This window comes from Nesoenas mayeri, assembly GCF_963082525.1.
Source record: "Nesoenas mayeri genome assembly, chromosome: 31".
NCBI classification, from domain to species: Eukaryota; Metazoa; Chordata; class Aves; order Columbiformes; family Columbidae; genus Nesoenas; species Nesoenas mayeri.
The window spans coordinates 257900-271272 of record NC_137567.1 but is presented as its reverse complement, the minus strand read 5'-3'; the positions used below and the strand labels follow the sequence as shown (position 1 = coordinate 271272).

The following is a 13373-nucleotide window of genomic DNA, read 5'->3' as shown; positions in this document are numbered from 1 at the left end:
CAGGCAGATTAATTTTGAGGAGGAAGGAGAATCCAGAGTGGGCAGAAGAATCCAGAATGGGCAGGACAAGGCAAGAGAATCTGGAGTGGGCAGGAGATTCCAGAGCAAGCAAGAGAATCCGGAGCGGGCAGGAGGATCCAGAGCAGACAGGAGAATCCGGAGCAGGCAAGAGAATCCAGAGTGGGAAGGAGAATCAGCACGCAGGAGAATCTGGAGCAGGCAGAAGAATCCAGAGTGGGCAGGACAAGGCAGGAGAATGCGAAGCAGGTAGATTAATCCGGAGCGGACAGGAGAATCTGAGCAGGCATATTAATCCGGAGTGGCCAGGAGAATCTGAGTGGGAAGGAGAATCCAGAGCAGGCAGAGGAATCCAGTGTGGGCAGGACAAGGCAGGAGAATCCGGAGTGGTCAGGAGAATCCAGAGTGGGAAGGAGAATCAGGAGCACACAGGAGAATCTGGAGTGGGCAGAAGAATCCAGAGTGGGCAGGACAAGGCAGGAGAATCCAAGCAGGCAGATTAATCCGGAGTGGGAAGGAGAATTTGGAGTGAGAAGGAGAATCCCGAAGGGGCAAGAGGATCCAGAGTGGGCAGGACAAGGCAGGAGAATCTGGAGTGGGCAGGAGATTCCAGAGCAGGCAGATTAATCCGGAGTGGGCAGGAGGATCTGGAGTGGGAAGGAGGATCCAGAGCAGGCAGGACAAGGCAGGAGAATCCAGAGCAGGCAGATTAATCCGGAGCGGGCAGGAGAATCTGGAGCAAGCAGGAGAATCCCAAACAGGCCAGACTCTCCTCAGCTGCATCTCCTGCATCCTTCCCGTTAGCACCGCTAATTAAAGCATCGTTAGCGCTGACGAAGGGAGCAGCCGCTTCTCCCTTAGAATCGCTCCAGAGCGGTTTGTCTCCAGCTGCAGCGGGTGGTGCTTTAATCCACATAAACCAGCGCGCCGAAAAGCTGGAAAAATTAATAGTAATTAATATAAAAAGTGAGCATTTGGTAATTGAGAACCAAAGTTAATTACTACGGGGATAAGGGCGTTAATTGGTGTGTGTTTGGCAGCTGAAGGCCGTGCACGAGCAGCTGGCGGCTCTGTCCCAGCCCCAGCAGAACAAACCAAAGAAAAAGGAGAAAGACAAGAAGGAGAAAAAGAAGGAGAAGCACAAAAAAAAGGAGGAGCTGGAGGAGGCCAAGAAGAGCAAAGCCAAGGAGCCGCCCACCAAAAAGCCCAAGAAGAGCAACAGCACCAGCAGCACCTCCAGGTGAGCCCTGACTGCTCCCGGTACCGGCAGGGACGCCCATCGGCCATTGCTGGGGCTTAAACTGAGCTTTGGGTGTCTAAGAGCAGCTTAAACTGAGCTTTGGGTGTCTTAAGAGCGGCTTAAACTGAGCTTTGGGTGTCTAAGAGCGGCTTAAACTGAGCTTTGGGTGTCTTAAGAGCGGCTTAAACTGAGCTTTGGGTGTCTTAAGAGCGGCTTAAACTGAGCTTTGGGTGTCAAACAGCGGCTTAAACTGACCTTTGTGTGTCTAAGAGCGGCTTAAACTGAGCTTTGGGTGTCTAAGAGCGGCTTAAACTGAGCTTTGGGTGTCTAAGAGCGGCTTAAATTGAGCTTTGGGTGTCTGAGAGCATCTTAAACTGAGCTTTGTGTGTCTAAGAGCGGCTTAAATTGAGCTTTGGGTGTCTGAGGGCAGCTTAAACTGATCTTTGAGTGTCGAACAGCAGTTCAAATTGAGCTTTAGGTGTCAAACAGCAGCTTAAACTTAGCTTTGGGTGTTTGACAGCAGGTTGAGCTCAGCTTTGGGTGTGTAACAGCAGTTTAAACTGAGCTTTGGATGTCTAACAGCAGCTTAAACTCAGCTTTGGGTGTCTAACAGCAGGTTGCGCTCAGCTTCGGGTGTCTAACGGCATCTTAAACTGAGCCTTGGTTGTCTAACAGTAGCTTAAACTCAGCTTGCGGTGTCTAGTAGCAGTAGCGGGTTGAACTCAGCTTTGGTTGTCTAAAAGCAGCTTAAACTGAGCCTTGGGCATCTAGCAGCAGGCTAAACTCAGCTTTGGGTGTCTAACAGCAGATTAAACTCAGCTTTAGTTGTCTAGCAGCAGGTTGAGCTCAGCCTTAGGGGTTTAACAGGAGGTTGAACTCAGTTTTGACTGTGTGGCATCAGGTTAAGCTCAAATTCAGGTGTATAACAACGTGTTGAGCTCAGATTTATTGCCTGACATGAGCCTGAGCTCAGTTTACTGCATCCCAACCTCACGGTCAAGCTTACTGCTGAGCTCACGGTTGAGCCTTAAGCTCAAGCTTTCAGTGCCAAAGCTGCACATTTCCAGGACGAAAATTAAAAATATTAAATCCCAACTGATTTAGTGGTAAAACCTCAGTGGTTAGACCTGAGTGGCTGACATCAGCTTGAGCTCAGCTTACTGCTGAGCTCACGGCTGAGCATGAATTAAGCTCAAGCTTTCATTGCCTAAGCTGCACCTTTCCAGGACACAAGTTTAAAATACTATATTCTGAGTGTTTTAGTAGTTAAACCTCAGAGATTAGACCCGAGTGGCCAACATCAGCTTGAGCTCAGCTTACTGCATCCCAGCCCCCCTCAGCTGAGCTTTCAGTGCCAAAGCTGCTCCTTTCCAGGCCAAAAACTCAGAAATACTAAATCCCGACTGATTTAGTGGTAAAACCTCAGCGTTAGATCTGAGTGGCCGACATCAGCTTGAGCTCAGCTTACTGCTGAGCTCACGGCTGAGCATGAATTAAGCTCAAGCTTTCAGTGCCTAAGCTGCACCTTTCCAGGATGAAAATTAGAAATATTAAATCCCGACTGATTTAGTGGTAAAACCTCAGTGGTTAGACCTGAGCAGCCAACATCAGCTTGAGCTCAGCTTACTGCATCCCAACCGCTGAGCTCACGGCTGAGCATGAATTAAGCTCAAGCTTTCAGTGCCTAAGTGCACCTTTCCAGGATGATTCTGAGTGTTTTTAGGCATTAAACCTCAGCAGTTAGACCCGAGTGGCCAACATCAGCTTGAGCTCAGCTTACTGCATCCCAACCCCACAGCTGAGCTTTCAGTGCCAGAGCTGCTCCGTTCAATCAAAAATACTAAATCCCGAGTGGTTAAATCTGAGCTTAGACCCGAGTGGCTGCTTGGGGATGTTAGGCCGGGTTTATTTTAACACTGCTCCTTGTTTGAAGTAGTAAGAAGGAGGCTGCGGTGCCCAAGAGCAGCAAAGCGGCGCCGGCCTACGAGTCGGAGGAGGAGGAGAAGTGCAAACCCATGTCGTACGAGGAGAAGCGGCAGCTGAGCCTGGACATCAATAAACTCCCTGGTGAAAAGTTAGGCCGGGTTGTGCACATCATCCAGTCCCGGGAACCCTCGCTTAAAAACTCCAACCCCGACGAGATTGAGATCGATTTCGAGACCCTCAAACCCTCCACCCTGCGCGAACTCGAGCGCTACGTCACCTCCTGCCTGCGCAAGAAGAGGAAAGCCCCGGGTAGGTCAGGCTTAAACGCGGGTTTAGTCTTTCAATACATTGTAAATCTATTGTAAAAATACTTTAAATACATATTTTTCTAATTAATATCAATAAGCAATTTGCTGTTTTTCCGCCGCCTCCTCAGATCAACATGTTGGTGCAGCTTAAAACAAAAAAAAGGGAGTTTTTAGGCCCGGATTAAACGCCTGGCTGGGCCTAAGGAGGAGATATGCCTGGTTTTAGGCCGGCCTAAAGTGGCTGGGTAAAGCCAGACCTGCTGGGATTAAGCACATGGCTGGACTTAAGGAAGAGAAGACCCCACTGGTCTTAGGCCAAACTAAAACTGCGGTCTAAAGCCAGACTTTTTTACCCCGGAGGGGTTTAGGACAGGCTTAAATCCCATGGGATGGTGACACAAGGGACAGACGCCCCTAGTGAAAAAACATCACTCCAAAGCCTTGGAGACCCCGCTAAGTCCGGCCTAGTGTAGGCCAGCAACAGAAATAAGCAGAGACATGGGTTTAAAGCTTGGCTTAGCCCATCTCGGGGAGACTAATTACCCCTTAACGATGTCATTATGGTCTCGTTGCAGCGGAGAAGGTGGACGTGATCGCCGGCTCCTCCAAGATGAAGGGATTCTCCTCCTCGGAGTCTGAGAGCACCAGCGAGTCCAGCTCATCTGACAGCGAAGATTCAGAAACAGGTTAGACGCGGCTTATTTAATGACTTAAGTCCTAGACCTGCCTTCTGTATAAATAAATACGTTTTCATTCCTGTCTCGGTCTTTTAATTCTTACTCGAGAACGGAAAAGCCAAACCCGCTGGTTTTGCCGCGTGTTTGGGCTTGACATGGACGCCTTGGCGGTTCTTAAGCCAGACACAGTGATTTTTCATAAGCTTTGCCTTGCTGAACTTAGGCCTGAGCATGGGAGCCTAAACCCAGCGAGCTCATTGGCTGCTTAATGACCTAGATTGGTGGTTTTAGGAAAACGCCATATTTTCCCTCAAAGGAGAGACTTAAACTGAGGAAAAAAATGGGGGTTTATGGCAAAAACTCGCTGTTTCTCCCTCCTTGGGCTCAAATTAGGCTGAGCTTATGTTCTTGTTAATCATTAAGCTTTTCCTTGCAACCGTTCCCTCTGTGGATTTGGGGATGCAAAGTTTGTGCCACCGCTTAAAACTGGTTTTACCTCCCAGCTGCTCACTCAGCTCACACTGCGGAGGTTAAGCAGAGCTTATCCAAGTTAGGCTAATGTTGAGGTTGGGGAGTTTTGATGGGGAAGAGCAAAACCTGCCGTATTTATGCTCTTCAGTGAGTTTTAGCCAATTTAGCTTGATTTAAACCAAAATAGACCGCAGTGCTGGGGTTTAGCCAGCCCAGCTTATCGTGCCTCCTTGAACTTGGCCCACCCCAAATCTGGAGTTTTAATCCCGGTTTTAAACCCAGCCGATCCAATCTACCCCACTAAACCCGTCCCGTACAAATCCCCAAATTGCGTTTTGTTTCAATTTCACTGGTTTTTCCCCCAAAAAACCCAGGGGGTGGATTTCAGGGAATCAAAAATGGGAATTATGGGATGCGCCAGCGCTAATTAAAACCCCCAAAAGCGCCCCAAAATTGCCCAAAATGCTGGTTTTTTGCACGTTTCTCCCCAAAAGGTGGCTGGGAGATGTAGAGGAGCACGAGTCGCCATTGAGTTTGGGGCTTAATTAAGACAATTAATCTCTTTAATCAATTAATTCCCAGGGCCGATGGGTTTCTGCTCCCTTCAACCATTTCTTTCCTCCCTTTCTGATAAAAATCTTTATAAATTCTCATTAAAAACCTCAAATTTGCCCCAAATCGCGATATCTCCATCCTCGTATCTGCACCGTTAGCGTTCAGTCACTTTTAAGCTGGACTTTAAGACTTCTTAAAGACCTTTTAAGATGCTTTCAGATAGTTTTACACTGTTTAAAGACCCTTTAGGTGCCTTAAGATGATTTAAAGACCTTTTAAGATACTTTAAGACCTGTTACTCTCAGGTTTAATTTGCAGGCACCTGAGTTTAACTTAAAGGTTTAACCTGCAGGTTTAATTCCCAGATACCCGGGTTTAAATCACAGGCAGCCAGGTTTAATTCCCAGATACCCAGGTTTAAATCACAGGCACCCAGGTTTAATTCCCAGATACCCAGGTTTAAATAACAGGCAGCCGGGTTTAATTCCCAGATACCCAGGTTTAAATCACAAACACCCGGGTTTAGTTCCCAGATACCCAGGTTTACATCACAGGCAGCCGGGTTTAATTCCGAGGTACCCAGGTTTAATTCCCAGATACCCAGGTATAAATCACAGGCAGCCGGGTTTAATTCCGAGGTATCCGGATTTAATTCCCAGATACCCAGGTTTACATCACAGGCAGCCAGGTTTAATTCCCAGATACCCAGGTATAAATCACAGGCAGCCGGGTTTAATTCAGATATACCCAGGTTTAAATCACAGGTACGCGGGTTTAAATCACAAGCACCTGGGTTTAGTTCCCAGATACCCAGGTTTAAATCACAGGTAACCGGGTTTAATTCAGATATACCCAGGTTTAAATCACAGGTAACCGGGTTTAATTCAGATATACCCAGATTTAAATCACAGGTAACCGGGTTTAATTCAGATATACCCAGGTTTAAATCACAGGCAGCCGGGTTTAATTTCCATATACCCAGGTTTAAATCACAGGCAGCCCGGTTTAATTTTCAGATACCCAGGTTTAAATCACAGGTACCTGGGTTTAATTCAGATATACCCAGGTTTAAATCACAGGTAACCGGGTTTAATTCAGATATACCCAGGTTTAAATTACAGGTAACCGGGTTTAATTCAGATATACCCAGGTTTAAATCACAGGTAACCGGGTTTAATTCAGATATACCCAGGTTTAAATCACAGGTAACCGGGTTTAAATCAGATATACCGGGGTTTAAATCACAGGTAACCGGATTTAATTCAGGTATACCCAGGTTTAAATCATAGGCACCCGGGTTTAGTTCCTAGATACCCAGGTTTAAATTACAGGTAACCGAGTTTAATTCAGATATACCCAGGTTTAAATCACAGGCAGCCGGGTTTAATTTCCAGGTACCCAGGTTTGAATCACAGGTACCCAGGTTTAAATCAGATATGCCCAGCTTTAAATCACAGGTAACCGGGTTTAATTCGGATATACCCAGGTTTAAATCACAGGTACCCAGGTTTAATTCCCAGGTACCCAAGTTTAAATCACAGGTACCCAGGTTTAAATCACAGGTACCCAGGTTTAATTCCCAGATACCCAGGTTTAAATCACAGGCACCCGGGTTTAGTTCCCAGATACCCAACAACCATCTTCAGTGGTGAAGAGCTTCATCCTTTGGTTGAGTTGGCCAAGCCCGTTGTGTCTACAAAGTCACCGGTGCCACCGGGTGATCCCTGGGACCATCGTGACTTTGCCATCATCTCCATTGGCTTCGTCTTCTTGGTGAAGACGTCTCCAACCAACATGAAACGCCATTGGGGTCAGAGATGGGACGGGACTTCTTGGTGTCATTGAGGAGACGCCGGTAGAGACGTTGAACCACTCAACGCCAAATGTGACCCAACAACCATCTTCAATGGTGAAGAGCTTCATCCTTCAGTTGGGTTGGCCAACCAAAGTCTCCGGTGCCACCGGGTGATTCCTGGGACCATCTTGGCTTTGCCATCATCTCCATTGGCTTCATCTTCTTGGTGAAGACGTCTCCAACCAACATGAAACGCCATTGGGGTCAGAGATGGGACGGGGCTTCTTGGTGTCACTGAGGAGACGCCGGTAGAGACATTGAACCACTCAACGCCAGATGTGACCCAACAACCATCTTCAATGGTGAAGAGCTTCATCCTTCAGTTGGGTTGGCCAACCAAAGTCTCCGGTGCCACCGGGTGATTCCTGGGACCATCGTGGCTTTGCCATCATCTCCATTGGCTTCGTCTTCTTGGTGAAGACGTCTCCAACCAACATGAAACACCATTGGGGTCAGAGATGGGACGGGACTTCTTGGTGTCATTGAGGAGACGCCGGTAGAGACGTTGAACCACTCAACGCCAAATGTGACCCAACAACCATCTTCAATGGTGAAGAGCTTCATCCTTCAGTTGGGTTGGCCAACCAAAGTCTCCGGTGCCACCGGGTGATTCTTGGGACCATCTTGGCTTTGCCATCATCTCCATTGGCTTCGTCTTCTTGGCGAAGACATCTCCAACCAGTGTAAAATGCCATCGGGGTTGGAGATGGGACGGGACTTCTTGGCGTCGTCGAGACGCCGGTAGAGACATTGAAGAACTCAACACCAAATGCGACCCAACAACCATCTTCAACGGTGAAGAGCTTCATCCTTCGGTTGGGTTGGCCAAGCTCGTTGCGTCTCCAAAGTCACCGGTGCCACTGGGTGATCCCTGGGACCATCGTGGCTTTGCCGTGGTCTCCATTGGCTTTGTCTTCTTGGCGAAGATGGGACGGGGCTTCTTCTCGGTGCTCTTGGTGTGTGGGGAGATGCCAAACCACGCCACGCCAACCGTAACCCAACAGGTGTCTTTGACAGTGAAGAACTTTGTCCTTTGGCTTGGCGGGTGGGAGGAGACAACGGGTCCAGACCCACGGACACCCATTGGGACTCATGGAAACCCATCGGGAGCCACGGGCACCCATCCAGACCCATGGACACCCGTCCTGACCCATGGACACCCATCTGGGCCTTGGGGACCTTGGACACCAATCCGGGCCCACGGACACCCATCCAGATGCATGGACACCCATCCGGACCCATGGACACCTGTCTGGACCCACAGACACCTATTGGGACCTACGGACACCCATCTGGATCCGTGAACACCCGTCCAGACCCATGGACACCCATTCTGACCCATGGACACCCATCTGGATCCATGGATACCCATCTGGACCCATGGACACCCATTGATACCCACGGGCACTCATCTGAATCCACGAACACCCATCTGGACCTTGGACACCTATCCGGACATACAGACACCCATCGGGACCCATGGACACCCATCTGGCTCCATAAACTCCCATCTGGACCTATGGGCACCCATCTGGACCCACGGACACACATCCGGACCCACGGATACCCATCCTGACCCATGGACACCCATCTGGACCTTGGACACCCATCCCAACCCACGGACACCCCTCTGGATCCTTGAACACCCATCTGGACCTATGGACACCTGTCTGGACCCAGGGACACCCATCCAGACCATGGACACCCATCCAGACCATGGACACCCATCCAGACCCATGGACGCCCATCCGGACGCATGGACACCCATCCAGACCTTAGACAACCATCCAGACCCATGGACACCCGTCTGGACCCATCCGGACGCATGGACACCCATCCAGACCCATGGACACCCGTCTGGACCCACGGGTGCCCGTCTGGACGCATGGACACCCATTCAGACCAGCGGACACCCATCTGGATCCATGAACACCCATCCGGACCCAGGGACACCCATCCGGACCCAGGGACACCCATCTGGCCCCATGGACACCCATTGGGACCCACGGACACCCATCCGGACCCAGGGACACCCATCTGGCCCCACAGACACCCATTGGGACCCACGGACACCCATCTGGATCCATGGACACCCATTGGGACTCAAGGGCACCATCCAGACCCATTGGGACCCCCACACACCCCCCAAATCCGTGACCCCGCAGTTCGGGGGTTCCCACCCCACAGGCTCAAATCCTTTGCCGTATTTAAACCCAAACATTGCCGGCGGATGAACAGGAGCCCGATTGGTCCCTTCTTCCCTCCCTTCTCTTTTTTGGGTGATTTTTCCCCAAAACCCCTTATTTTTTCACCATTTCAGCCTCAAAGTGTGAAAAACGGCCCCTCCTGCTGAGTTTCTCATCAGCTCGAGCAAGAGTTTATTGGTTTTTGGGTCTTTCTTCACCCAAAATGCGCCGGTGTGGGCGTGGGGCGCGACGGGGCCGAGCGGCAGCGCCGCCGTTCTAACGCTTGCTCTGTTCCCCTCTTGTTTTTTGGCAGAAATGGCACCGAAATTGAAGAAAAAAGGGCATTCGGGGCGAGAGCAGAAAAAGGTGAGTGACGCGGTTAGCGGGCGGGAAGGCGGTTGTGGCCGGGTTGGGGGTTTGGTGACCAGAAAAAGGGGATTTGGGACCAGAAAAGGGGGTTTTGGTGACTCATATTGTGACCAAAAAGGTTTTTTGGTGATCCAGAAAGACGCTTTGGTGACCAGGGGTGTGTTCGGTGACACATTTTGGTGACCAGGGGATGTTTCGGTGACACATTTTGGTGACTGGGGGGTGTTCGGTGACACATTTTGGTGACCAAGGGGTGTTTCATTGACACATTTTGGTGACCAGGGGATGTTTCGGTGACACATTTTGGTGACCAGGGGATGTTTCGGTGACACATTTTGGTGACTGGGGGATGTTTCGGTGACACATTTTGGTGACTGGGGGATGTTCAGTGACACATTTTGGTGACCAGGGGGTGTTTGGTGACACATTTTGGTGACCAGGGGGGTGTTTGGTGACACATTTTGGTGACCAGGGGTGTGTTCGGTGACACATTTTGGTGAACGGGGGTTGTTTCAATGACACATTTTGGTGACTGTGACGGTGTTTTTATGACCATGAGGGAATTTTGGTGACCGGGAAGATGTTTCAGTGACACATTTTGGTGACTGTGAAGGTGTTTTTATGACCATGAGGGAATTTTGGTGACCAGGAAGATGTTTCGGTGACACATTTTGGTGACCAGGGTGGTGTTTCAGTGACACATTTTGGTGACTGTGAAGGTGTTTTTATGACCATGAGGGAATTTTGGTGACCAGGGGGTGTTTGGTGACACATTTTGGTGACCAGGGGGGTGTTTGGTGACACATTTTGGTGACCAGGGGCGTGTTCGGTGACACATTTTGGTGAACGGGGGTTGTTTCAATGACACATTTAGTGACCGTGAAGGTGTTTTTATGACCATGAGGGAGTTTTGGTGACACATTTTGGTGACTGTGAAGGTGTTTTTATGACCATGAGGGAATTTAGGTGACCATGGGGGTGTTCGGTGACACATTTTGGTGAACGGGGGTTGTTTCAATGACACATTTAGTGACTGCGAAGGTGTTTTTATGACCATGAGGGAATTTTGGTGACCGGGAAGATGTTTCGGTGACACATTTTGGTGACCAGGGCGGTGTTTCAGTGACACATTTTGGTGACTGTGAAGGTGTTTTTATGACCATGAGGGAATTTTGGTGACCAGGGGGGTGTTTGGTGACACATTTTGGTGACCAGGGGTGTGTTTTGGTGCCCAAAAAGATGTTTTCAACAACTCAAGGCTGTTTCCTCCCTCCCTCAGCATCACCACCACCACCACCAACCTGCGCAACAACCGCCGCCACCGCAGCCCCCGGCGCCGCCGCAGCCGCCTCCGCCGCAACCGCTGCCGCAAGCGCTGCCCCCCCAGCAGCCGCCGCCGCCGCCGCCCGTCCCCCAACAACAACCCCCCCAACCCATGAAATCGTCCCCTCCGCCCTTCGTCCCCGCTCAAGTCCCCGGGGTCCTGGAGCACCCGCTGCCGGGGAACATGTTCGACACCATGACGCATTTCAGCCAGCCCATCCTGCACCTCGCGCAGCCCGACATGGCGCCGCACCTGCCGCAGCCGCCCGAGCACAGCACTCCGCCGCACCTCGGCCAGCACGCCGTGGTGTCCCCGCCAGGTGGGCGATGGAGACGGGGTGGGTGGGGAGGGGGGGGATGGGATCTGTGTGGGGTGGAATCCAGGACAATGGGTGGAAAAGACACTCAAGGTTGAGTCCAAACATAAGCAAACTGTGGCCATTTTGAGCCCTGAGGGGATTCTGGCGCCATTTTGAGCCCTGAGGTGATTTTGGCGCCATTTTGATCCCTGAGGTGTTTCTGGCGCCATTTTGATCCCTGAGGTGATTCAGGCGCCATTTTGATCCCTGAGGTGATTCTGGCGCCATTTTGATCCCTGAGGTGATTCTGGCGCCATTTTGAGCCCTGAGGTGATTTTGGGGCCATTTTGATCCCTGAGGTGATTTTGGGGCCATTTTGACCCTGAGGTGATTCTGACGCCATTTTGAGCCCTGAGGTGATTCTGGCGCCATTTTGATCCTTGAGGTGATTTTGGGGCCATTTTGATCCCTGAGGTGATTTTGGGGCCATTTTGACCCTGAGGTGATTCTGGCGCCATTTTGATCCCTGAGGTGATTCTGGCGCCATTTTGAGCCTTGAGGTGTTTCTGACGCCATTTTGATCCCTGAGGTGACTCTGGTCCCATTTTGATCCTGAGGTGATTGTGGTGCCATTTTGATCCCTGAGGTGACAACCCAACCCCACCCCCACAATTCGCGGTTCTCCCTCCTCACTCACCCCTATCCCACCAACCCCACCATTACCCCCACACCCCTAACCCAGTATTCCCCATATCAAAGCCCCGTTCCTCACATCCCCGCCATGTCCCCCTCTCTCTCCCCAGCTTTGCACAACGCTCTGCCTCAGCAGCCCTCCCGGCCCAGCAACCGCGCCGCGGCGCTGCCCCCGAAGCCGTCGCGCCCGCCCGCCGTGTCGCCGGCGCTGGCCCAGCAGCCGCTGCTCCCGCAGCCGCCGCTGCCGCAGCCGCCGCAGGTGCTGCTGGAGGACGAGGAGCCGCCGCCGCCGCCGCACCACAACCTGCCTCTGAGCGCCAGCCAGATGCAGCTCTACCTGCAGCAGCTGCAAAAAGTGCAGCCGCAGACTCCGCTTCTCCCTTCAGTGAAGGTCCAGTCGCAGCCGCCGCCGCTGCCGCCGCCGCCGCCGCCGGCTCACCCCGCCGTGCAGCAGCTGCAGCACCAGCCGCCGCCGCGGCCCCTGCACATGCAGCCCCTGCCCTTCCCGCCGCACCTCCCGCAGCCGCAGCCGCCGCCGCCGCAGCAGCACCCGCCCCCGCAGCCGCCCCCGCCGCCGCCGCCGGCCAAGCCGCAGCAGGTCATCCAGCACCACCCGTCGCCGCGGCACCACAAGCCCGACCCCTACGCGACCGGTGAGCGGGAGGCGGCGCTGGAGACGCGGGTGGGGGCGCGGGGCGGAGGGGACGCGCCGGTGGGCGCGGAGGATGCACCGGTTCACCGGGGCATGGGGGAACCGCGCGGCAGGGCCCGTTGCCACGGCGAACCGCAGGGTTGTGAGGAAATGGAGTGCTCGAGTGACTCGGTTTTGAGGGTCTGGAGGTTTGAGGATCTTGAGGAACTCAAGGATCTCAAGTTCTTGAGAGTATCAGGTGTCCGAGCATCTTGAATGTCTCGATTTGAGCGTCTTGATGTTTCAAGATCTTGAGGAACTCCAGGATCTCAAGTTCTTGAGAGTATCAGGTGTCTGAGCATCTTGAATGTCTCGATTTGAGCATCTTCATGGTTCAGGATCTTGAGGAACTCAAGGATCTCAAGTTCTTGAGAATATCAGTTGTCTGAGCATCTTGAATATCTCAATTTGAGCATCTTCATCGTTCAGGATCTTGAGGAACTCAAGGATCTCAAGTTCTGGAGAGTATCAGGTGTCTGAGCATCTTGCATGTCTCGATTTGAGCATCTTGATGTTTCAAGATCTTGAGGAACTCAAGGATCTCAAGTTCTGGAGAATATCAAGTGTCTGAGCATCTTGAATGTCTCGATTTGAGCGTCTTGATGTTTCAAGATCTTGAGCTACTCAAGGATCTCAAGTTCTTGAGAGTATCAGGTGTCTGAGTATCTTGAATATCTTGATTTGAGCGTCTTGATGTTTCAAGACCTTGAGGAACTCCAGGATCTCAGGTTCTTGAGAGTATCAGGTGTCTGAGCATCTTGA

At 51.6% G+C, this 13373-nt stretch overlaps 1 protein-coding gene across 6 annotated transcripts in view; it reads left to right on the top strand.

The window, feature by feature from the left end:
• Positions 1-13373, top strand: part of BRD4 (bromodomain containing 4) — a 62833-nt gene that overhangs the window by 34127 nt on the left and 15333 nt on the right. For 4 of the 6 annotated variants that reach the window (XM_080361336.1, XM_080361338.1, XM_080361337.1 and 1 more), the window contains exons 11-16: positions 1059-1258; positions 3192-3493; positions 4068-4178; positions 9550-9602; positions 10885-11248; positions 12031-12573. In XM_080361336.1, coding sequence (XP_080217462.1) covers positions 1059-1258; positions 3192-3493; positions 4068-4178; positions 9550-9602; positions 10885-11248; positions 12031-12573 — 1573 coding nt within the window. The remainder of the gene's footprint in view (positions 1-1058; positions 1259-3191; positions 3494-4067; positions 4179-9549; positions 9603-10884; positions 11249-12030; positions 12574-13373) is intronic. The other 2 variants (XM_080361340.1, XM_080361341.1) reach the window with 2 other exon arrangements.